The following is a 25,522-nucleotide window of genomic DNA, read 5'->3' as shown; positions in this document are numbered from 1 at the left end:
GGATAGTTGGTGAGAGATGATATGGATGACTTGCATGTTGAGATAGATTTATAGTGGAGATTAGCTTTATAAAAAAATGCAAATTTGACTTAGGATAATTTTAGGAATTATAAGGACAGAGGGAGTGGTTTTTAAGGTTTGAGTAAATCTTATGTTATATGATATGTTGTGAAGTAAGAGACTAGAATGCTACCTCTTTTCATAACTTCATGCCAAACCTACAAGGTAAATACCGGCGTGCATCGTAAACGTGCAACGTAGTATAGTTGGTTGCGTTTAGGATTGCAAATGCTCCAAGATAAACACCATCATTATTGTCATAGGTTTTTTTTTTGTTGAGAAAGCAAGTTTTGTCGTTGGTTGCATTTAGAATTGCAAATGATCTAAGATAAACATAAGAGGTGATTAGTCTGAATTCTTATTGCGTGCTTATTCATTCGTGCAAGAAAAGAAAGACATTCCTATGATTGCTCCTATATATGATTCGTGTTCCACCGCATTTGGGAACGATGTTCCATGATGTTCCCGTTCCACGTTTCGGGACGAAGTTCCCGGAACGGGGAACGTACCCATGTTCCCGTACCCCGGCTGCTAAGTCCGGAATAGCCTACTCCGACACTTGTCCCCTGCAAATTGGCAAGCGGATCCGTGCGGGCGAGGAATTCCGGCCCCGTTGGCATCATCCCGTGCGGTTGCGCAACCGCGCGCCGCTGACTTCTCCCGCGCGCATTGCGCACGTGACGACACGCGACACAGCTGCGGCCGGGTCCGGCCGGCTCGGGATTTTGGATGGACGCATGACGCATCCATCCGTGGCCGTGGCCGTTATGTTCGGTATGCCGGCGTTGGACGGGAGCGGCCGCGGGCACACGGCACACGGCAGGTGGGCAGCTCAGCGCCCAAGCGAATGTGGCCGGAAATCTACGGGGCCGACCCGTGACTTTCCAACGGAACCAACCGGCAGGTAGTGGAAATGCCCCGGCCACGGACGCATTTTCGCTCGAGGCGGCATGGGTCGCTGCGCTGCGCAGGCGTACTACGCGTACGCCGGCCGGCGAAGTGGCGCGAGGTCCAAGTCGAACCCGGCAAGCCATCCAGACCGGAGCAATAGCGTGCATGGGTTTGATTTGATTTGATCGGTCAGGCTAGCTAGCTCAGGCAGGCCGCGAGCCACTGCCCAAAAACCCACCCTGCCAAATTTCTTGGAATTGACCGTACCTCTACGCTCCGGACAGATTTCTCTACGCATGTCACAAGTCTTCACGCATCTACTGACGCGAACCACACGCCTGGCCAGGACGGTTTACGACGTTAAGCACGATGACTAGTGACTGCTCAGGTTTAGTGATTGGCCAGGCTAATCATCGCCGGCCTGATCGATAAGACTGTATGCCGGTATATATAGCATTGTACTCAGCTAAAGCCGTCACGGATCTGCTGACGCAAACCACACACGCCCAAGGACGGTTAACCATCGGACAATCACACCGTATGCCGTCTAGCAGTACACCAGCTACGTTCTTATCGGAATTTTTTCTCCCTGTGCTGTTCAGCTGCTAGCTCTCGTTCGTTCCACTATTCCAGCCAGCGACCCACCAGCGTCCACCTGACCTAACACTTGGCGTGATTAGCGACCGGATTATTTTGATGCACGGGCTACATACATGCGAAGGTGGTCAGCTCGGCGCGCATGCCTGATTTGATTTAATCGCCGGTTATTAGTGCGGATCGAGCGAAAAAAAAGATAGCAGAAAAAAAAGAAAGGGGGTTCGGCTAGGTCAATCGATTTGATTTAACTCGTCCGTTCTGTTTTTTTGTCCTGCTCCGACTTGGACTGAATCAAAATCGCCCCGCACCAGCGGAACGTGAGGCGGGCGGCCATCGACGGCCGGCCTGGGACAGTTTGGTTCGTGTTCGTCGCCCGATGGAGTTGACCTGGGTGAGCTCCCCGCATTGTTTACCGCCGCAAACTTCTCCCGTTCTCTCCGTACTCCACAGACCGTAGACAGACGCATACACCGTCGCCTACGCCCTACATGCATGCACATGCACTCAAAGGGCGGAGGAAGAAGAAGGCCGGACCGCGGACGATTTTCTCTGTCGTTTCCGTGTGTTGATGCTATGGTTAGGTAACTTGGGCTGCACACGGACTTACTAGATAAAAAAATTTTGAATTTTGACATTATAGCATTTTCGTTTTTATTTGGCAAATATTGTTCAATCATAGAGTAACTAGGCTTAAAAGATTCGTTTCGCGATTTTAAAAAAAAACTGTACAATTAGTTTTTGTTTTCATCTATATTTAATGCTCTGTGCATGTGCCATAAGATTTGATCTGACGAGGAATCTTGAAAAGATTTTGATTTTTGGAGTAAACTAAACCAGGCCTAAAAGATAAAAGACCGTGATGTGAAAGTGAATTCTGCCCTAACCTCACCATCCATCACCCAAGTTTTTCTGTGACTCGCCTTTTGTTTTATTAGCTTCTTCCTCCTAGACCCTATCTATTAGGAGAAAAGTGGTCAGAACCCAGGACCCGGAGTTCACCTTCAGAGTATGTATGCCATGACTTAGACTCAGACGCGAAGCCGACAGGAAGCATGCAGCAGCCAGTCGGCGTAGCGAGTGAGTGGGGAGCCCACTGGCCAGTGGGACGATCTATCCAAAGCAGCACAGGCAACTTGCAGCCTTTCAGGTAATCATGCTGCCTAAGCCCTGTGGAAATGGTTGCAATTCTGTCCAATGGAGTGCGTCGTTGCTTCCAAGGTCAGGTGCTGGTCGGCCGTATTGGCACCGGCACCTCATTGTCAGTCGTTCATTTCCAGCTGCTTTGCGGCTCCCTGTATCAGTGCTGTGTGGTGTGGCTCTTTGGATGATCATGATTTCAATATTAGCTCGTGATGTGATCAGGATGGCTGATTTGTGTGCCCATGGAGGGGGAAACAGACCAACAAGATCAATCAAGATATGAATATAACAGTCACTGAGAAGTAATCCTAAAAAAAAAACAGTCACTGAGAAAGTTTGAATATATCTTACTGTGTGCAAAAAGAAAGAAAAAGCATAAGCCAAAAGGTATGAATTCAATGGGAGGCGTTACAATGTTCCTCAGTTTTTATTCCAAGAGGAAACAACTGATATACAAATTACACAATTTATTTGCATTTACTTGTAACAAATACATTGCCAACAGTAAACCCAATTAGCAAGCACAGAACAACTACCAATTCACACGAACAGTTAACGCGAGTTAACCGAATGCATTCTGAATTGCTGATGCAGATGAATGGCAGCTGTGTAAGCGCAATACACACGAAACAAATATCATCAACAATGAAACGAATGAATCTGTATTCCGTTTCTGAACAAACTGCGCCTCTGTTACTTGCTATGTGTTGATGCCTTTTATTCATGGCCAACAGATCATATTGTGTCCACAAGTAATGGACACACAAGAATCAGATCAATATTCTCAAATATGTGCTAAGCTTGCAAATATCCGTTCTCTTCAAGGTATGATAGAACTTGCTTCGCCATTGCTTTGGGTGAAGGGCATTCCCCATCTTTCATCGTAATTACTATCTGTATAAGACCGCACAAAGATCAAGCCAGCTTTTCAAAACAAATGGCTAAATTTGCATTTATCTAGGGAAATAGAGGTAAAGGGTTATGGTCGACTGCTGAATGGTGACCATAGCTATTTTTTTATTAAATGAAATGAGCAAGTCAAACTTAATATGGAAAACATATCTAAAATATAAGAAAATATTGCTTTCGTTTCTAAAGCTGCTAATCAGAACCCAGATGTATGTATGGCATTCCCAAATTGCATGAACTAAACTCATAGCTAACTAGGAATTAGTGTTATTGTCATCAGGCATCAGCTTTAAGTAGTCCATAGTGGAAAATACAAGCTATTGCTAATTTTAACTTTGTTACATGCTGTTAATTCTTCATTGAATGAGGATCACTGGAGCATAGAGATAGTGATGGAAACAATAAAAAAATGCTTATAGCTCTATTTCTCAACAATAAGGAATAAGAGCGTAGAAAGGAAGTGCTTGTTTGTGCTAAACATCAGTAGTCACAGCATAATGATGTCCGGAAGCACTACATCAATAGTGAGGAGACTATATTTCAGAGTTTCAGTTCTAGAAATTGTACGGTGTGATCATGTAGGAAGTAAGCCATGCTCTTTAGGCTCACCTCACCATTAACTGGCGGTTCGTATGGATCATCAATTCCAGTGAAACCTGTTTGTCGAATGGAAATGCTTGTAAGTCACTTCTTTCACCTCGAGTGTCCCATAGAGGAAACTTGAATGTCTAGAAAAGGTTCAAAGGGTGACTGTACCTTTAATCTTTCCTGTGCGTGCAAGCTTGTACAGACCTTTAGGATCACGAGCTTCACAAATTTTTAGGGGCAAATCCATAAATACCTACAGAGCTTGCATGTAGTTAGATAGATTATTAACACTAACAGAACTTAAAAGAATCATAAGTGACCATACTTCAATAAAGTTAGAATCTGGAAGTAGAGCACGGCATGCATCACGATCTCTCCTGTATGGAGATATCAAGCTAGCAATGCATATGATACCAGCATCGGCAAAAAGCTTTGCCACTTCACCTGCACAAAAGATTTAGCTATAGTGAAAGAATTTCTAGTGAATTGTCTTCTTTTTTTCAGAACTTACCAACTCTTCGTATATTTTCTGCACGGTCTTCTGCCTTAAAGCTTAAATCTCGATTGAGGCCATGTCTAAGGTTGTCACCATCAAGTACATACGTGATGTGGCCTCTATAATGCAACTCATGACTCAGTGCACAAGCAAGAGTACTTTTCCCTGGCATACAAAAGATGGAAGGTTATTGTGATGGCTTCCTTATGCTAATATATTTATGAGTCCTGTACTTCTATAGATAGAGAATGAAGAAATCACAAGCTTTGGTTCATGGTAGCCAAACACAGTCACCAGGAAGTGTAACTTAGACCAACATGCAAATTCTCGAAAGAATGCAAATTCTGAAATAACAGTCATCAACTCAGGAGCTAACTTAGAACAACATGCGAAGGAAAAGAAACCATGGTCTGTATGAACAACATTGCAAACATGGTCAACAGGTAATTATGTTAACACTATCCACAATCACTTTGTAGCAGAGGGAGTACTAAAAGACTAAGAAAATTCGATTTGAAAATTAATCTAGTAGAAGCATCATCAGAGTACAGAGCGCAGGACTATTTCCTGCATTGATGTCAATACACAAAGCATGCCAGATTTGGTTCTTATTGTGAAGACGTTAACTAGGCAGCAAACCAGCTTGTGAAAAATTCATTTGCCAACAGGGCAACAGTACATTCTGAGTGATTTGTAGTCATCAAGATGACAGCATTCAGCTGCCTATAGAGCAGACATAAAACTAATACAGCATTGAACTCAAGTAAGCTTATAAAAGAAGTGTTTAGATTGTACAGAAGTTCAAATCTAAAGCTTGATTTAGTTTAACATAACCAGATATGTTATCAGATGGTGAGGAAATGACTTGCATTAAAATAATTGGGAAAAACTCTAAGCCTGCATGAGTATATTGGTTGAGACTGAACACTCAAATTAAATGACTAATTGCTTCTCGCCCTTGGGCCGGCTTGCCTATTCATGTGCCACATAACGCTCGAGCCCTCTTCAAGGTGGCTGTGGAGTCTGAGGTTGGAAACGGCCGATATACTATGTTCTGGACTGGACTGATAGATGGTTGGGTGGAAAAAACATAGAAGAAATAGCTCAACCTTCTCAAGACAGTTACTAAGAGGGCTATTAAGCAGCACATGGTTGCGGATGGTAATGCTGGTTGTCAATGGGTTTCTGATATAAAGGGTGCTCTGTTCGGTCCCTGTGCTGCAGGCCATTGATATGTTTTGGTTCTAAGGCTCTAGTCATCTTAGATGGGTCGTTTTGGTCTCTTGTATCGGGGTTTTAAATTTCTTGTTGAGGCTGTTGTGTGTGTGTTTGGGGGGGGTTCGAGAAAAATAAAATCTTGCATTCTAGCATAAAGCAACCTACCAAACTGAACTGAAAACTTGTGGCAACAATAGCACCTGGATGCTTTTGTTTGATAAAAATAATAGGAAATCCCTCATAGAAACCTGAGTAAGTGACCAAGGATTCAAAAAACAAAAGAAAAAGAAAAAAGCTGTAGCCAGCAAGTAGATCAAGGCAATAATCCACTGAATACATACCTGAACCACTGAGTCCTGTTATCCACACGACACAGCCTTTTTGTCCCAGCAACTTCTGTCTATCAGATTGTCCAATCGGGCAATTATGCCATAAAATATTAGTTGATTTCCCAATGTTTGACATTACAGGCTTCTCCTTCACTGATGATGATAGATATCAGTAAATGGTTGGTGCAGTTGTATTCCTCATGTTGATCAAATCCATTTGCACAACAGTAAAAAGTAAATAAAATGGCATAGCATAACTTATAGAATATAACCGTGATGCATATTCTTAATAAATGTTTCCTTCACAGTTTCAGATTTACATCTGACATTCCTTTTTACAGGAAACTGCGAAAAAATAAAAGTTCTTGTAAGGAAAATTATCCATGATCCTAAAGTCACATAAACTAAAGTGGTTTCTTTGTTTGTCCTACCTATTTTCAGGGGTGGAGCCAGGAAGTTGATTTTTTGAATGTTAGGGGGGGCAAAAGTGTTAAATTTTCAAAGTTTATTTGAATAAAAAAATCAGTGGAAATTTCACTTTCATAGGGGGGCCTGGCCCCCCTGTCTCCACCCCTGCCTATATCATAACATTTTTGCAGCAATCGTGGACGATGGACTAACAAGTTTTCACTACCTTTTATCTTCAATTCATAAGATGTATGCCATTTAGTCATCACATTTCAAGTTTATTTGAAATCACCACCCCTCCCATGTACTTACCAATTAAGACTCCTTGTCACTGTCGAGCGCATTGCTATTAGGTCACTGTGAACGATTAAGATGTTTTCAGGGAAACTAGATTATCCAGAGTTATCAGATTATCTACCACCACGATATTGATGACAACCCTCCAAGTGACCAGGACCAATCATCAAAACAGAATGTGAGGCGTCAGAAACTCAGAATGGCAATACAAACCTTCCCACTGCCCTTCTTAAAGCGAACAGGACTAGACACATCACTGTCAAGCGTCCAATTGACTCCAGTTCGAGATCCAGTTCCACACGTATTTACTTGCAGTTACATCAACAGTATCTCACCAAACGTGTCAGATTACCAGTCAATAGGTTCGTGTTACCTACGTCTCCGTCATCCTTATCGGATGATCAGCAGGACCCAAAGGTTAACAGCAGTGGCTGATGACTATTGACTAGTAATCTAGTAGTGAAGCAGAAGCAGCAAGTGGGATAACCTCACGTACAGGTACAGCCACCCGGCCCCGTCCGACACATTACCCTGACGGTAGCTTCACCATGACATTGACCCCAGCCGAGGAACTCGAGGAATTACCTGGGCTGTGCGGTGCCTCCCCGTGGCGCTGCTCCATTCCGCCGCCGCCGCAGCACCCACCGCCCAATGCCGCGGTGGCAGTGCGCACGCGCACCGCGGCCCTCCCCCTCCTCCCCCTCGCGGCGCCCACCACCGTTGGCGAGGCCCGCGGGAGCGTGCGAGGAACGGGGAGTGAGGCCATGGATCACGAGCGCCGGCAGCGGCGCATCGTTGGGGGGTGGGGGAGGACGGGACGCTCGCGCTATGGATTTACGGGGCCGACGGCGCGGCGGGCTGCGGGCAGCTCCCTGATTGATTGATGAAAATAAAAATGCGTGGAGATGCCGAGGTGGGCTGCGGCCGGCGGCCGCGCGCGGGTTGTTGTCAGGCGCGGCTCGGAGTGGAGAGTGGAGAGAGACGGAGGCAGCCTGCAGCGGCTATATGGCCCTATTTGGAGATGAAAATTGGAGGGGTTGGAAGGATGTCTTGAGAGATTTTTATAAATTAATAAAAAAATAAATTACATAGCTCGTTAGGAAACTGAAAGACAAATCTATTAAGTATAATTAATTTATCATTAATATATAGCACTTAAGTCTAATTATTGAGTAACTAGGTTTAAAAGATTTGTCTCGCGATTTTTAACCAAACTGTGTTCTATGCATGTGTTCAAAGATTTGATGGGATGGATGAAAAAAATTTAGGAAACTAAACAGGGCCATAACGCAGGTGGGCCGAGGGGGTTTGCAGGGTTGCATCTGGCCATCTGCCATGCCACCCTTAGGCAAATGGCAATTGAATTGCGTGTTTTGTGTACCATGCCATTGCCATCCATATCCCGACCAATAATCCATCCGACAGGTACAAATAAAAGAATGTAATCGAGAGGCACGTGAAAGCTACAGCCGAGATGCGCGACCCCAAGGATTCATGTGGTTGGCACTAGGAGACGTACCCCCACCCCAGTAGTTCACAAATCACAATACTACAGCTAGCATTGCAGTTGCAAAAGCCAGCCGCCTCCTCAAGATTGATTCAGGGTTAGTGGGTGGCCTCTCCTCTCGACATACGCCGATGAAGCACCGGGCTACCGGAGCATAAAAGTGCGTAGTCGGGTGGGGGGCGGGTTGCTAGCCTGTCACGCGCGCTCTGTATTCTCGCCACATGACTAATCTTGCTACCTTCATCATCGATCGAGGGCAAAATGCTTTCTAAGGTTGACCACAGAGAAATAACAAACCACCAAAGCTTTGGAGTATTTCCCTCGATCTTGAATATACCAATTAGCTCATTTCAAAATAATTAACCTATCCTGAACATCATACTTCAAAATAATTAACCTATCTTGAACATCATATTTAAAATCGGAAGGGCTATGTACTAATCCTCTAATCTGCCATAGACGTGTCCAGTCCACAGCTCAATCTCAAAGAGACCACATCTCACATCCAGTTCCAGTTCCAGCTCTCAGCACGGCGACCGTACTCGTACTACACATTCTGTAAACAACGATCCAACCCAAGCATTTTGACACATCTGCTGATTGCTGCATCTTGCAACTCCAGTAATTACAAATTGGCAAATGAAAACGCACTCAGCGCGTTGCTTAAAGATACCCGTCTAGTTACCACCCCGAACTAATCGTTCATAAAACAGGAAACCAGTCCCAACAAAGAATCAAGAGCATAATGACAAAAATGAGCGTCAACAAACCAACACCATGTATGCATACACAGAATAAATGAGCTCCAAACACGTGGTAAACCTTAGTGAGTGGTAAATCAAACACCGAACAAAATTAGCATGCAATTCCTGCATGCAAAAGATTACCGTAGCGGCTACTCAGTAACACAGTGGCAGAGAGGCCTAGGTGCTAAAGAAACAAGCACAATGTACATCTACCAACGGCCAGATGCTTTTCAACAATAAAAGCAGACAGGTAAAATTCCTGTAGACGACCCATCCGGATCCTTACCACAGTGCTCCAAACATTTGCCAGATTAACAGAAAAGGTTCGTGGAACGAATTATTGGCTACAGCTTTGCAGAAACAACCAAAGAATTCAAAATTCACCAATCTGGGATGATCTGATCAGGGCTTCAGTGCAAGCGCCAAGCCAAACTTGGGGGGTCTGTCCAGGGCCTTGGTGTCGAATTCACCAGAGATTGTCAAGACTGACTTGGGTTTAAGCTCATGCTGAAGAAGCGCGGCAAGCGTTCCAGTGTTGTTGAGCCTTGCCTTCACGGATGTCTGAGGATCAACTGTGTACAGTCCACCGACTGTGAGTGTATTCTGATTTGTTGAGAGCCTCCGGGTTAGCTCAGCCACAGCTGAGGCCTTCTGTTTCTCATCAAAGTGATAAACACCTGACACTTTAATGGTGTCACCTTTGTCCGCCCTGTAAAAGTAGGTCTGATGTATCAATATTCAATACTTGCGTGCCAACCTCAAGAGACACTCAAATCACAGTGAAGCATGGACTTACAGAATGAATGCAGCATGGTAGTCTGGCTTGGTTACACCAATTGCAGCAGTGTACTTGGTAAATTTTCCTGTAGCAGTGTCATACCCAGCTTCTGCACCAAATGCAACTCCTTGAGCGCCTACTGTCCCAGAAAGATCAATCACAGGAGTCGGCTTTGTGCCAACAACAGTAGCAAAGGTTGCATTCTCATGGAAGTATTGCAGCTCCACCTGGTACGAAGAACACATACACTCAAGGACCTGTTCTAATTCAACAACCATAAATTGACATTATATGGAAATACCTTTCCAGAATTGTAGTCGGGCAGCTTCACAGAAGTGACAAGCTTTGTGGATGGCAAGGCGTCCAACACAGTCAATGTAGTAGAGATCTGCCGGAATCATACAAAAGTGCTAAAGGTTTATGTCTAGCTATAAGCTACAAAGAGAATGCATAAATTTAGGTGTTTCATGTCACCGACATTTGATTCTGTGTCCACTTTAACATCAACAGTGGTATTCTTGTACTTGTAAACTGAACTGACATCCAGAGAATAAAGACCTCCTTTCTTTACAGCTGTGGAAGTAAGGCCCTAAAAAAAAGGAATAGCCATGACAAGCATGTTCATAAAGAGGCAATGCATATATAAAGAAAATAAGCTCAAACAACACAAAATACACTAGTATTGTCATCTAGCAGTTAACAACAGAATTTATTTTCTTTTTTTACTAAATTTGGATGGTACTTTGATGAACATATTTCCAAATAGTGCTACAGAAGCATAAAATGAAAAAGATATATAAATATATCAGTTTACCGTTGATGAAAGAAGCAAAATGATGATATGAGATATTGAGATATGACACGGCAAACTGAGTACACAAGATCATAGCTGGTACATTCAAAAATGCAAATACTCTATAACATTATTGTTGTGGTTTCAATGACTTATAGGGCGGTGAGAACTTATAATCCACACAGTTGCATGTACATCTAGTCTTAGCTTTTCAAATTTAAGATAAGTAAAATAATGTATGTCTATCTCCTGATTACCAATTGACAATTTAATTCAACAATATATTGTATATTACTGAATTACCGAGTTGCACTTTAATTTAATTAAATATACCATGCTTAAGTAAAGACAGCTTTTGTGATAGTTCAGTTCAGTCAATGAATGGTATGTTGCTATAGTAAGACTGATCATAGAGCATAAAGACAAATTGGTATGGACATGTCAAATATGGGTGCTGGAATCCAACCGAGTTTTGGGTGTCTGATTCAGCAATTTGCCAAATATAACTTAAGCTAATTATAAGAACATAATTATGGATTTATAATATATATATCTTTGGGCAAAATGATAGGAGACAGCTGTGACAGCACATTTTGTGAAATAAAAAAAATAGTAAATCAAATGACACTGAACGGAATCCTTGACTGCATACGTTCAGTACAGTAACTAATGAAATCAGGTTTAAAGCAGGAAGAAAATGTAACTGCACAAATTTGAATTCCCATCATTGGATACATTAACTGGCAGGTATCAACGCTCAAAACAATAACATGGTGACACCAGATATATGTGCTATTGATAAGATACTGACAGAGATGAGAAATTTGGCAAGTAGAACTATCAAACATTTATTAAAATAAGAATGTAACACAGAGTATGTCACGTAAATATGCCAACACAGTGAAAAACTGAAAACAGAAGGCAGCAACAGGAGAAATCATGATAGGTTGTGCTACAATAGAATCTTCTAAAGGATTGTCTTGTAGTAATGCTGAAAGTGCAACTTACCGAAACCAATTCGCGACAATGACCTTAATAACTTCTATAGAATACAAGCAGCTACACTAGCCCTTACGTAATCAGAATGGCTGGCAGATACGCAGAAATAAGGCACGAACAACAAAAGAATTTAAAACAAGCAAGCCAAAAACCAACTCATTTCTTCAGACGCATAAACCTTTGCAACTTCACAAAACAGTATAGGCTGAGATTGTGACCACCAATGTACCAGCGGAAAGAAAGGTCAAAAGCGGAATGTCAAATAGACCTGCTTACTACTAAGTCTCCAGTGTGAGCAGTACTCGATAAGTACTCAACAAGCAACTGCATAAATCTACGAGAAAATGGCCAAATTACCATTTTCTATCGTTCAGTCACACAGTTAACAAGCACCAGACACATTGTGCCCTCAAATACCAACACACACAACTACAGATACAACGACCACAGAAATCTTAGGCAAATTGGTAAGGCAGATTCAAAAGTAGTAAGGTAACAAACACCTAACGAGGCACATTAAGCGGCCAGCGTGCGTACCGCACGACGACCTCGCGACGCTGAACACAGCCACAACCAGATCAGGCATCGCGGGCACGGACAAGCGAACAGGAACCAGGCAGCATGGAAATGGAATCATACGAGAGCGATCGGATCTTACCACTCCAGAGGCGCTGGCGGTGGAGATGGTCAACTTCTGGTCGTACGTGTAGTCCTTAGTGAGTAGATCTGCAAATCACCAAACCACAAACCGGGGAAACCCGAGCCAATTAGAGAGATGACGACGATGATAGCGAGGAAACGAGTAGGAGGAAGTACCCTTGGCCTTCTTGCCGATGTCGGAGAAGAGGCCGGGTCCCTTCATGGCGGCGGTGGCGGCGGCGGGACGGAAGTGGAGGGAGGCGGCCGCCGATCGAAGGCGAGGAAAAAGGACAGGTCAGGGCGCCGCCAAGAGGAGCTGTGTGGGGGGCGCGACAAATGACAGGCGCTGAGAGGGGTTGGTTGATTAGTTCGGGGCAGCTCAGTTGCAGCCTGCACTGCACGTTTCGGCGTCCTCGATTGCCCCGTGCAAAGGATTCGTTTTCTTTTTTTATTTTAATAATATATAGGTCGAGGATTCGACGATAATAATGAACATTCAACTTCCGAGATGAAATTTTGATTTTAAACTGAGATAAATAATTCATAAAATCGAATTTTATTTGAAATCCTACTTAAAGTTTCCAGAAAGGTGTTCACAAATCCAATTTCTGCCCTCCAAAGTAGTAGTAATTTACCATTTTTTTTCCAAGATCCAGTTCCACTCGTAAACACGAATACACACTCATCTCTGCGAACGAACGCACGCACACTCTATCTCTATGAGCACCACCGAAGAACCAAGTTAGACCAGCAAATCTCGAGGTTGATGAAGTCACCACAGACGCCTCGTTGTCGATGGGTACGTCGCCTACCATTGAAAGCATAACGTCGTTAAATCCTGAAATAAATCCAGTAAAATACAAGCACTCGTGTCAAGTTGGAGACGTAAATCCGGGTGAGCAGATTCCACCACAGGAAACTCAACCAACTGATGACCAGTTCGCTAGTAATCTACCACTATTACCTTTATTTTCGTACACCATTTTACTGACCCCAAGTGAGGTCACGTCACCATCAATTCTCGGCTGCCAGATCTACCATCTATGGCCCACAATCACCTGTGTTGCTGCCTCCACATAGTTCTACCATATGCACACCGTTTTTTATCCTCTTTCGTCCTGCGTCCCGAAAAAAAGAAACTTCCTATCTCAAAAATTCTGGCATGCTCGGCTCGATCGCCACCTCCATGCCCATCGACCTACGCGCTTTTTGGCATAGCTGGCCTTGCACTTGCCCCCACGTGTGCCCACCTCAGACTCCACCTTCGGGTCCCTACCTTCGCCTCTGCGTTCATCGCCCACACCGTCGCCCTACGTGCTCGCCACAGGCACGCCCTAAACGTTAGCCGTGGGCAATGACCTATGCCTGGCTCCCACACCACCGCTGTTGTGGGCCTTCTTTCCGTGCATCTGCTCCCTTTCGCAACAGCCGCGACATCTCTCCGTGCTATATTCTCTTATTCCTCTTTCCATCAGGTTTGCATGGTCTTTTATTTTCTTTGGAAGTTGGAGGTTGACTCTGTATTTTGCCTTCATGTTCGCTATGGTTTGTCATGTGTTAGGGTTCGGGCGTTCGTCTGCTGCATTTCTCCTAAGGATAGGTTTTGGACCCGGCAGGGGCGAGTCTACTTTTCGCCCCGCGGGTTTTCGAGTTTAGGGACGTGAAACGGGCGGGTCAGGTCTTCTCCCGTGGGTGCCCATGGGCGACCCAGAATTTGAGGAGCCTATGTAATATGAGGCCCAACTCATGAGAAATTCTAATTATGTGTTTGATTTGCTGGTTCAACTGGGACGTGGGTTTGGGTCAAACCCAGAAGGAAATATGCCTCCATATTAACGGCGTTGCGGTCGTGGTCTCCTCTCTCCCTTCGTCATGATTTCCACCGTCCCCGGGTGTCAAATGTATTCCTCTCCAACCCTTGTAACCAAAACAAAAAAGTTAAATTGGGTTCAACCGGACCTCTTGACAAACATGAAATGAGTTCATCCCATGGTATAAAACTGGGGTTGCCCACGCCGCCATAGCAGGCCAACACCTCCGCCATGGCTTCGCGTCCCCCGGCAGAGCGCTCAGCTGTGCTCGGCGTAGGCGGCACCCACTCCGACGGCGGGGTGAGCAGAGAGACCGTGCATTAGCTGCTGGGTGCTGGCTCGATGTAACTCGGGTTTCGGGTCCCCGTCGGGCTCCGGGGGCGGGTCCAGATTACCATCAGAACCCGCCCCGTTGCCATATCCCCTGCCTCGATAGCCGTCTATTCCACGCCCGCTCCTCCTCCAACGGCCACGGCCCACGCCCAAACCTCCTCCACACCGTCCAAAACCCCACCTCCGCAGCCATGTTTGGCCGCCTCTTCCTCCACCACGCTCGCCGGCGCCTCCACTCCTCTGGCACCGCCTCCTCCGTTCCCCTCTCCACCCCAACCTTCGCCATTTTTGGCGCCAACACCGGCGTCGGCAAGACCCTCGTCTCCGCGGGCCTCGCCGCCGCGCTCCTCTGCTCCCCGTCCCCTTCCGTCTCGTCCGTGTCCTACCTCAAGCCGCTTCAGACTGGCTACCCCGTTGACTCCGACGCGCGATTCGTCTTCAGCAGGGCCCCCGCGCTGCTCCGCGCCTCCGCTTCCCCCCGAGCCACCCGCCTCGTCGCCTCATGCCGCACCCTCTTCCCGTCACCCGCCGTGGAGACCAAGGCGGCGGAGCCCCTCCACGAGAGCCAGGAGAAGGTGGTGGTAACCTACGGAGCGGGTGCCGCGGAGCAGACGAAGGTGCTCGCTTGCTGCACGGCGTACGCGTGGCGGGAGCCGGTGTCGCCGCACCTGGCAGCAGAGAGGGAAGGAATGGCGGTGGGGGATGATCAGGTCAAGGAGTGCGTCGCACAGTGGCTGCTGGAGGAAAACGTGGGGGAGGGTGGAGCGGTGTGGAAGGTGCTGGAAACTGCTGGTGGCGTTGCTAGCCCCGGTGCTTCCGGTACTCTGCAGTGCGATCTCTACCGGTGCGCGTGCCTTTCACTCCTGCAGCTTGGCTATTGATTTCATACACATGGCTTATTTTTTTGCTTGATTTTATTGAATTGGATATGATGTGTCTAGGACAGAATGAACAAAATGACATTTGGGTTTTGTTTGTTGCCTATGGTGGTTGTGCTTGTGCATTGCAATTCAGTATCGTGATAATTGATCTGATGTCCTGCATGCTGCATTGCACATACTCTATCTGAAATATAGTTCAATGGAAGCATAATTTAGTAGAATTCTGTATGGAAATCATAGTATAAATGGCATTCCGTACAACCATATCAATTTTTAGAAAAAAAAGGAAATTCATTCCGGTCTCTGCAAGAGTTTTGCACACAACCCATTCTTATTTCAGTTCCAGCCTCTTGCTGTTCTTTTAGCTCTCAAAAAGCGAGACCAAACAAAGGGATGATGGACTAAACGCTAAGCCTTTTCAATGACGACCATCAATGCTCGGTGAATATTTCCATAGGACCGTCCATAGCCAGAGTCTATCATGATTCATGTGACATGCCCACTTCAAAATAGGCCTGTCACTCTTCTTCTGGCGTTCCACTAGTAATTGGAAATAATAGTGAATGTTTTTTCCAACATTGTGAAACCGAATTTCATTACCAAAGCAATAGAATTACAAAGTTTGCAAGTTCGCAGACATAACTTGCTGCCAACAACTTGCCCACGCCCATACCTCTGACCACCGAGGGATCAGCCGGCACTGGCCCTACCGAACACATCAAGCAAGACAACAGAACAAACAAGGTTCGCCAGCAAATACCAATCCAAGTACGGCCACTTAAACTTTTTTCCGATACAGGCCAGGGGCACTGCCATCAGCATGCAGGCTGGAAAATAGGACAACTACAGAAGACAATCATCCAGCGCCATGAATGATGAGTTGCCGGTGAATCGGTGATCTTGGTCGTCTTCCTCCGTTACTTTCTTGTGGAAGTAGAGCAACATCGCCTTCAGGCTCTCCGCTCCTTGCTTCATTTACCTTTCCTTGTCTGGCTTCTGCAAGTCTGCCCAATAATAAAAAAAGGAGCACATCATACAGATAATCTCAGTAGGAGATTTGATTCTTTTGTCCTCAAAACAAACAACATTTCTTGTGCACCATATTGCCCAACAAAGAGCTGCCAGCCCTACTGTATATACAGGTTTACTATTCGGTAAGCTAAGCTTGATCCAAACCCAAAACTGATCAATATTACAAGGTCTGCAACTGACTCCAAGGGCACATGCAATCAGACTCCAGAGTCCAGACTCCAAATGTATTTTGCCGTCGTGCATCCAGAAAAGAGATGTTCCACTGATTCATTTTCTATACAAAAAGGCACAGATTTGACGTCCTTTACTATTTGTTTTTGTGAGGTTTTCCTTAGTAAGGATAGCGTTTTGAAGCAGAAGCCTCATAAAGATTTTGTGCGTGCTCGCTGCAGCTTTTCCTGGCTGTGGCTGCAGCTTCTTGAGTTCATAGTAAATCATAGTTATAGAGCTTCAGCCACAGCAAGTGCAGCCGAACACTACCAAATTCTAGGGGGATTTTGGCCTGCCAAATATGTTTAAAGTTTTGTCCCTGATCCTTTCGACATAAATGTTTATATGCTGATTTAACAAGAAAGTTCTGGGTTTTTCCCAATCCCATTTTGCCTTATTCTTCTCATTATTAGCATCGCATCTATATATGGTTCTGTGGATCCTCCGAAAGCCATCTCCTAAAAGTTAGACACCAATTTCTCATTTTTATAGTTGCAACTGAGCAAGATTGCTCTTCATTGATCTCATATAACCTTGGTCCTTAAGGGACATCTTCCCACACCACTTATCATGCTAGAAGCTTGTGTTTTCCCGTTACCCGCAAGCATGATTCTCCCTCTTAAGTAGATATGTTTTACTTTAAGCAAATCATTCCACACAGGAGAATTGTTATTGCTTTTTTCAGCTTGGAAATACCTCCAGATTTCATTTATTTCCTTTGAACAATATTATGCCAAATACCGCTACCATTTTCCACCTTATGCCACCACTTACAAAGCAAATTAATGTTCATTTTCCTCAGATCTTTGGTGCCCAATCCTCCTTTTTCTTTGGGATTCGTTACCTTTACCCATTTGACTAGGTGATATTTCTTTTTCAGCCTTCCTTCTTGCCAAAAAAAACTTTGTATAGTATTGCCCATCTTTTTTAATGGTAGAGATGGGTAGGAGATACATAGACATGGCGTACAAAGGCATGATCCCCCCTCCCCCCCCCCCCCCCCCCCCTCCACACACACACACACAAAGATAAGGCTAGAGAGATCCCCTGCCATCCATCTAGCCTCTTTACCATCTTTTTCTCAATTGGAAGGCAGTCAACAATATGTGAACTGTTTCCAGAGACAGGGACACCAAGGTACTTGATAGCCCATTTACCAATTGCATAGGTAAACATATTAGAGAAGTCAACCATTTTGTTCATGTCTTGGCTAATCAGAATCACCTCACTTTTTACATGTATAAGAGCAGGTTCAAATGAGCAGCTTTTTCTTAGTCATCTTGAATGCAAAGAATGGTGGTATCAGCATATTGCAAAATGGCCACCCCATTATTAATATATTCAGGGACTAACCCTTTGATCAGATTATTGGTTTGTGCGAGGTTTGCCATCTTGGCTAAAGTGTCTGCAGCGATTTTATATAAAAATGAGGATAAGAGATCCCCTTGTCTAACTCATTCTCAGTTTTAAAATAAGCCCCCCTGGATGTTGTTGATTTTGACGCTAAGGGCCCCATAGGTCAGGATCAGCTGTATCCATTCACACCATTTTTTTTATTAAGACGTCTCTGTGAGACATTCAAGCAACTGTTCTGAAGTTTACTAGGCTGTATTTTGAATATTTTCAAAGAGGTAATACAAGATTGTACAGTTGTTTTCAAATAAGCCTAAAATTTAGCTATATCCAAATATCTCAAGTCGTATGATGCAACTTGACTCCCTAAAACTCGCTGCCAGGAATCCCTATATCTTATTCTTTGTTTCCCTCCCCATGTTGTCAGTTGTCACTGAGATCGCCTGAAGGACATAAAAATTATTTGTGTCTTTGCTCTGGCCTTCTCTTGCTTCCACAGATTCTGATTTGTCTTTAGGTGAGGATAAACAAATGACTGTTCAATTGTTCTTGCACTGGAGCAATTCCATGTTATTGCAGCTCAGTAAACAATTACAGACCCTGGTGGTAAAGGCTAGCTCCGCCCCTGTTCTGGATATTATCTGGCTAGCTTACTATTGGCAGTTAATGATTCCTGAATTGTAGTTTATGAGCTTGTGAACTCGTCGAATAAAGCTTGTGATGTTCTGCGTATTATTCTCTTTATTTCTTTCCATTCTTTTACAGTTTAAGTTTTGCATGTAAAATAACTGCTAGGTCGAGTGATGGATTAAAAATCAAAATGCCTTAACCTCTTAAATCACCTTCTGATGTTAACTGTTAGCTTGAAGCCTTGAACATTTTAAACGTCTATTTGTTGAGTTGATCTTTTATCTGGCTGTTATTGATTTGTTTCAACTTTTGACAGGCCTTTTAGGTTACCTGCTATTCTTGTTGGAGATGGCCGCCTTGGTGGTATTTCATCCACTTTGTCTGCGTATGAAACTTTGTTGCTTAGAGGGTATGATGTGAGCGCAGTTATTTTGGAAGATCGTGAGTTATCAAATGACAAATTCTTGCTTTCTTACTTGAGAAACAGGTTTCTATTCACGACCATCCGTTTAATTCTTTTATTTTATTAAATGAATAGTTCTGCTGTTCTGCTAACTCTATTGATTTTGTTGTTTAGGGTACATGTGCTTACCTTGCCACAAGTTCCTGAAGATCCTTCAGATGACCTGACTGATTGGTTTTCTGAGTCATCCTCAGCTTTTAATTCTCTTAAAGATGCCCTGCAATCATTTCATTCCAGAAGAATAGAGAGGTTAAACAGCATGCAAAGAAAATCGAAGGATTTATTGTGGTGGCCTTTTACTCAGCACAATCTTGTTCCTCAAGATTCTGTTACAGTAATTGATTCGCGTTGTGGTGAAAATTTTTCTGTGTACAAGGTTTGTTCACTTTCTAGTTCTGCTCTTTTCTCTTCATTATTTCTTCAAAAGAAATTTGTAATGAAGTTCTGATTGTGCATCAAGGTTGGCTGATCAAGTGATCATTAATATCAATTCTCTAAATCTTTGATGTAGATTAAAGACAAAATGCTCGTCCCTCAATTTGATGCATGCGCAAGTTGGTGGACTCAAGGGCCTGATTCTAACTTGCAGGTTTTCTCCTCACATCTCCAGGATATGTGATTTATTTTGCTACAAGAACTCCCTTTTACACTTTTTATTGGTAAAGTTGTGTATTTAAACTTTTGACAAGCAATTTTTGTAGCCTAAACTTGTATACTGGAACTTTTGACAGGCAATTTTGTAGCCTAAAGCCCTAAACTTGTCTTTACTCATTAGATTGAACTTGCAAGAGATATGGGTTATGCTGCTGCAAGATATGGTCATGTGATGTTTCCAGAGAATGTTCATGAGCCTGCTCTTCGTTCTGCAGAAGTTTTACTTGGAGGAGTTGGTAAAGGTTTGTCAATTTAGCTTTTCTTTCACTCAGCATTGGCTCAATTCAAACTCTATGGTACTCTATAATGAATTTGATGTCATATTAATATGAAAATTGACTTGGCGCTTGAAATATGTCACACCTTCCAAATTTTCTTCCTTTTCTTGGATATATCTAGAGCTTATGTAAGACTTGTGTCCGGTGGATCTGTTGGTCTCGGTCTAGACTCTATCTGTTGCTGTTGTTTTTGCTCTGGGTGCTGTCTCTGGCTGTTTTGTGTGGCTTGATGGGTTAGTGGTTTTTGTTCAGAAGTCTTCTGGCTCCCCAAATGTGGGATGGATGCGCTTTTTTGTGCTAGGAACTGGTGGAGGATGGCCTTTTGTTTAGCTTAGTTTTGGGCTTGGCTCAAAGTTTCTGGATACTGTCTTAGCGCTGTCTACTGTCTGTCTCTTCGAATGCTGTGTATTTCCGTTATGTCATAATGGAAATGAGATATCTCTCGGGTTGAAAAAAAAAATCTAGAGCTTATGTGCCTGATGATTTGTTATGTTTACCTCAAGGAATGAGACAATTATAATGATGTGTATGTGAAATGAGACATGCTTTTATGAGTCATATCAATAGTTTAACCTTGTACAATATGATTATTTTTTCCTTTATTTCAATATTTGTGTTATGGTTTTGTTTTCTTATTTGTTTCTTGCAACTCTATCCACGTGGGTGATAGCATTACTTCTTTTCGTGTTCCTGTCATATTTGTATTGGTTTATTTGTGTCACAACTTCCCCTTTTTTCTCAGGTTGGGCTTCTCGAGTCTATTATTCAGACAATGGATCCACTGCGATTGAAATTGCTCTGAAGATGGCATTTCGTAAATTTTGTCTTGATCATGGAATTATGTCTGGCAGTGAAAATAGTACTAGAAATGAAAGAAACATTCAGTTGAAGGTATGTTATGGCCATACTAAACATCCTTGTCTTTATTATTGACTGAACTACTAAACAGTTCACAGTAAGAGAATGATGTTTTTTGTTTTTTTTCTTCACAACCGTCAACCTCAGTTGATCACCATAACCCTGTGTTTATTTCAGTAATTATATTATATTTCGTATATGTTTTAGTATTTACAGGGGACAAATTAATATAAATTGTGTATAAATAACTGTAAATGCCCATTTTGTGCATCCTAATATATTCTTAACAATTGATTCCTCTCTAGGTACTTGCTCTAAATGGTTCCTATCATGGTGATACTCTGGGTGCTATGGAAGCTCAAGCTCCATCAGCTTATACATCTTTTCTTCAGCAACCATGGTAATGAATTTGAGCACTGTATTTACTACACTGAATATTTTTAGACTTCTCTACTCTTCTTGAGTTCTGTTTTGGAACTGTGACCTTTTCTGTCACTTCACTATGCTGATTGTCTTGGTGTTTATACTCTTCAGTGGTTCTCTGTGCCTACTGTGGTCTTTTCTGTACCAGCCTTTTCTTTGATAGCCTAATAGGAATTTTCTTTTCTAGTTTTTTCTTGAAAATTTAGTAAGACTCGGACACACCCCTTTTTTTTACAACCTCCTACCTTGCTGTTGGTTATCGCATCGTTAAGTAAAGCTGAGATCAATTACATGAGGTTTCTTTTGTAGGTATTCAGGTCGGGGACTTTTTCTAGATCCTCCAACTGTGTATACTAAAAGTGAGGTCTACAATATTTCTTTGCCCCAATCAATGCAGCATGATCCTCAGACATATGGTGATACATGTCAGTTTCTTGTCTTTGACACATCAGATCTAATTCCTTATGGGTGTTTATTTAATTTGTTCTTTGATTCAAAATGCAGGCTTTTCTTCACAAGCTGAAGTCTTTTGCAAGACCAGGGACAAAACGTTTGCTGCTGATTTGTATTCGTCCTATATAAAACAGAAACTATCAGAATTTTCTCTATCAAGTAGCTCTGAACATCTTGCAGCACTAATTATAGAACCAGGTAAATAAAGTTTCACTCTGAGCTTCTTGGGAATATTTCCATTTTTTTGCTCTTTAGCCTTTAGTATGTCTACTATCATTTCATACTAACAGCTGACAAAATCTCAGAACTTTTCCATGCCATTTACTGCTTCAACCTCATTAACCCATATTTGTGTAGTAATACAAGGTGCAGGTGGAATGCTCATGATAGATCCTCTTTTCCAGCGAGTACTTGTCAGTGAGTGTAGAAGTCGAAAAATACCTGTCATATTTGATGAGGTATTTACAGGATTCTGGCGTCTTGGTGTGGAGGTAATACTTGACAATACCTTTTCAGAGGATAAATAGATATGTTGTCTGTATCTCATAACCTTTTCAGAGGATAAATAGATATGTTGTCTGTATTTCATAATCTTGATAACTTCTCTTTCAGTCTGCTTCAGAGTTACTTGGTTGTCTACCTGATATCGCCTGCTATGCGAAATTGATGACTGGGGGAATTGTACCATTAGCTGCAACCTTAGCAACGGAGGAAGTTTTTGAATCCTTCGAAGGTGACTCTAAGGTAATCATCTTGAATGTAAATGCATAATTGGTCTCAACCATCTTGAAGCATGAATGCATGATCGTTTATGTTATGTCAAAAGAATGCATCGTTACAGTTTAGCACTGATTCTATCTTTTACCTGGTCCAGCTCACGGCACTTTTACATGGCCATTCCTACACTGCTCATGCCATGGGCTGTACTGCAGCACTAAAAGCTATGCAGTGGTACCGGGATCCATCCACTAATTTGAACCTTGATGCTGACCACATGAAGCTCAAGGAGGTAATGAAATATGCTGTTTGAGTAGGTAGAACTGGTTATTTAAAGTACTCCTTAATCTTTTCTTAGGCGTATGCAGATTTTACATTTTTGAAGTTATGTAAGTCATGGACGACGCACCGAGGCATCCTCCGATAGATTCAAAGCAGCATCCGACCAAGCGTCTGGCAGTTACTGCTGCGCTTCAAATTCCAAACATTGTTTTGCATGCATTCATCCCATCAGGTGCTTGCCTTTGGCTTCCATCAGGCTGCGGAGTGTTGCATGTATGCATGCATATACATGCAGTTGGCAGAACCAATCTGTGGCAACGACGTGGCCGCGCTGAGTTCATTGTTTCATTAATCTTTCACCTCGTATCTGAAAACCCGTGGATACGCCTTAGAAAAGATTATGGAGGGAGTAACTCACATGAATTTTAGAATAGCTCAAACTAAGATAGACAAACTATGGTCTGTGATACTCCTTTTGAGTGTCCTTACCTCTTTGATATATGATATACTGCCGTTACATAAGTACACATATTTATTTTTTTGAAGCCATGGAGTTCTTAAAGAACACTTGTATCTGAATCGTATTTATTATACAAGTATAATATCATTTGAAGGAGAATAAGAGCATGTCCTTTCTCTTAATATTATATTTTGCCAATTAATGCATGTAATTATGCCCTTCAAAAGATAACTGATATGGTTTACTCTCAATTTACAGTTGTGGGATGGCACGCTTGTTAAGCAGTTATCGTCACTACCGAATGTGAAAAGAGTGGTCTCATTAGGAACTATCTGTGCAATTGAGCTCAAGGCTGAGGGATCTGATGCTGGGTATGTCGCATATGAATGAGTCATTATATTTTTTTAAGCTTCACTGACGAATTTTAGTATTTTTCTTGGCATAAAAAACTTTTAAAAGAGGATCCAATGATGACTAGTTAGTAGTTTGGCATCTTTTGCTGCACAGAGTTTTGTTATGGTCCTATGGAGTTTAGTTTGCTCGAGAATACTTTCTTGGTATAAAAAATCTGATTATATTGAAACTGTTTTTGTGTTCCTAGTATCAAATGGTTGAGTGAGGTGTGGTGGGGTGGGGGGTGGGGTGGCACTCCTAAAATGTGGCCAAGCCAAGCTGCCAAAGTTAGCCCATGCCAGCGTTGGGAGTTACAGGCACTTATTAGGAACCATCTCCAACAGCGGATAGCTCCCTTCTCCTGTTTAGGATACAAACTGATGAGACCAGATGTCTAGGTCGTTACAAGGCTGAGATTATTCACCTGACACAACAAACGTTGCATACCGGAAGACTTGTTACGCACCTCCCATATGCGCCACAGGGGGGGTCAGTAGGATGGAGTGAACGTGGAGATGCAGTAGTCCAGAGCGTCTTCAGCGTCCATTTGAATGTAAATCTTGCAGTCCTGTACTCCTACTGTTGGACACCACAATGTTGTGGTCCCAATATGAAAAGTATAGCTGATTAGCTGAACCTATAGTAATATGAAATTGCTTCTTTTTTCTCTTGAATACGCATGAGAGCTGCACATGCGTATCATTATAATATTGATTGACCTGGATTGTAATGACAGCTATCATATATAGCCAGCTGTTTTGAAAAAAAAATCATATATAGCCAGCTGTCTGCCTAATGGTTCATCTCATATTCGGAACAAGACAAGTAGCGAAGCCTCAGAACATAACTAACTGAACATAACAGATAAGGAAGTCAAACCTCATCTGCTGTATAGGCCAACCCTACTGGTTTCTGAGCCGCAGCCTCCACCTTAGCAGCTTGATTCTTCCTAATTTGGTACTCAATGCCACATATAACAGATTCATATACACAACTGTGCTAGAACCACCAAACAATGATGGATCTGGTCATTCCTTTGGTTGTGTAGTAACACAAACCACAGTATTTTCTGCTCTACCCATGAGTTCATTTGACTCTTGCTTGTTCTCCTCATGGTGCATTGTGGCTTAATTTGGTGAATAGTTCTTACACTTCCAGTTTGGGCTAACTTTTGTGCTTGATTGTGATAATTTATGGTGGAATGTTATTTTTTTTTAAAAGGATGCTGGAATGTTATTTACCGCTATGCTATGAGTTTCATGCTGTTCTCTCTATAGGTACGCTTCACTCTACGCAAGTTCCTTGGTGCAACAGCTCCGCAAAGAGGATGATATTTATATTAGGCCCCTGGGTAACGTGATATACCTCATGTGTGGTCCATGCACGCCCGAAGATAGCTGCACTCGACAACTCCTCAAAGTACACCGCAGGCTTTGTGAGCTCAATTGACTCGATCGGCTGGGAGTGATTGAGAGCAAACTTTCGGAGTTTTATCTTGTGATGACAACCTAAGTTTCAGGCCATCAGTTAACCATCAGGTGATGTTTGGTTCCACAAATGGCAAAGTAAAGGGAATAAATACCAGCGGCAGGTGTAGTGCCAAAAGGTTTTCGACGTTTTTTTTCAACACAAAAAGTTAGTTATGTTGTACATTTTAAAAAATCAAATAAATTATTATTTAAATAAATATTTTTTAATAAGAAGTATATATTTACACCCAGTGGGACTCGACGAACAATCGCCTTATTATTAGAAGTCAGATGCCTTATCCATTAGGTCATGCGCACTTTTTGAATTTTTGTTCATGTGTTAATTATATACTCCGTTCTAAATTATAAGTCGATTTGACTTTTGTAGTCCATCTATTTTGCTATGCATCTAGTATCATACCTGTTT

General features: G+C 42.9%; 3 protein-coding genes across 7 annotated transcripts; 1 reads left to right on the top strand and 2 right to left on the bottom strand.

The window, feature by feature from the left end:
- Positions 3,065–7,917, bottom strand: LOC8081871 (adenylyl-sulfate kinase 3). 3 transcript variants are annotated; one of them, XM_021452015.1, is made up of 7 exons: positions 7,519–7,917; positions 6,241–6,381; positions 4,697–4,846; positions 4,511–4,629; positions 4,354–4,438; positions 4,165–4,253; positions 3,065–3,582 (listed from the first exon to the last, which is right to left on the bottom strand). In XM_021452015.1, exons 1-7 carry the CDS (start codon positions 7,697–7,699, stop codon positions 3,484–3,486), a joined length of 864 nt encoding a protein of 287 aa, XP_021307690.1. In that variant the 5' UTR covers positions 7,700–7,917; the 3' UTR covers positions 3,065–3,483. The 3 variants fall into 3 exon arrangements, with proteins under 3 accessions (XP_021307690.1, XP_021307692.1, XP_002465684.1); XM_021452017.1 differs by having other exon boundaries at positions 4,212–4,253; positions 7,519–7,916; XM_002465639.2 differs by having other exon boundaries at positions 4,207–4,253; positions 7,519–7,914.
- On the bottom strand, positions 9,202–12,831 carry LOC8054233 (mitochondrial outer membrane protein porin 5). The gene is made up of 6 exons (XM_002465638.2): positions 12,573–12,831; positions 12,415–12,482; positions 10,443–10,553; positions 10,266–10,352; positions 9,983–10,191; positions 9,202–9,895 (listed from the first exon to the last, which is right to left on the bottom strand). Exons 1-6 carry the CDS (start codon positions 12,616–12,618, stop codon positions 9,589–9,591), a joined length of 828 nt encoding a protein of 275 aa, XP_002465683.1. The 5' UTR covers positions 12,619–12,831; the 3' UTR covers positions 9,202–9,588.
- On the top strand, positions 14,659–25,346 carry LOC8081870 (bifunctional dethiobiotin synthetase/7,8-diamino-pelargonic acid aminotransferase, mitochondrial). 3 transcript variants are annotated; one of them, XR_002448257.1, is made up of 14 exons: positions 14,659–15,383; positions 18,962–19,132; positions 19,223–19,484; positions 19,620–19,697; positions 19,884–20,004; positions 20,783–20,931; positions 21,204–21,298; positions 21,631–21,746; positions 21,826–21,972; positions 22,132–22,265; positions 22,387–22,518; positions 22,649–22,783; positions 22,860–23,005; positions 23,492–23,607. XR_002448257.1 is itself a non-coding variant. In XM_021448998.1 (14 exons), exons 1-14 carry the CDS (start codon positions 14,731–14,733, stop codon positions 25,073–25,075), a joined length of 2,469 nt encoding a protein of 822 aa, XP_021304673.1. In that variant the 5' UTR covers positions 14,660–14,730; the 3' UTR covers positions 25,076–25,346. The 3 variants fall into 3 exon arrangements, 2 of the variants coding, with proteins under 2 accessions (XP_021304673.1, XP_002468318.1); XM_021448998.1 differs by lacking the exon at positions 22,860–23,005 and adding an exon at positions 24,904–25,346 and having other exon boundaries at positions 14,660–15,383; positions 21,631–21,737; positions 23,492–23,604; XM_002468273.2 differs by lacking the exon at positions 22,860–23,005 and adding an exon at positions 24,904–25,346 and having other exon boundaries at positions 14,660–15,383; positions 23,492–23,604.

This window comes from Sorghum bicolor, chromosome 1 (genome assembly GCF_000003195.3).
Source record: "Sorghum bicolor cultivar BTx623 chromosome 1, Sorghum_bicolor_NCBIv3, whole genome shotgun sequence".
NCBI lineage: Eukaryota > Viridiplantae > Streptophyta > Magnoliopsida > Poales > Poaceae > Sorghum > Sorghum bicolor.
The sequence above is the reverse complement of the archived record's forward strand: the minus strand, read 5'-3'. Positions and strand labels throughout refer to the sequence as shown.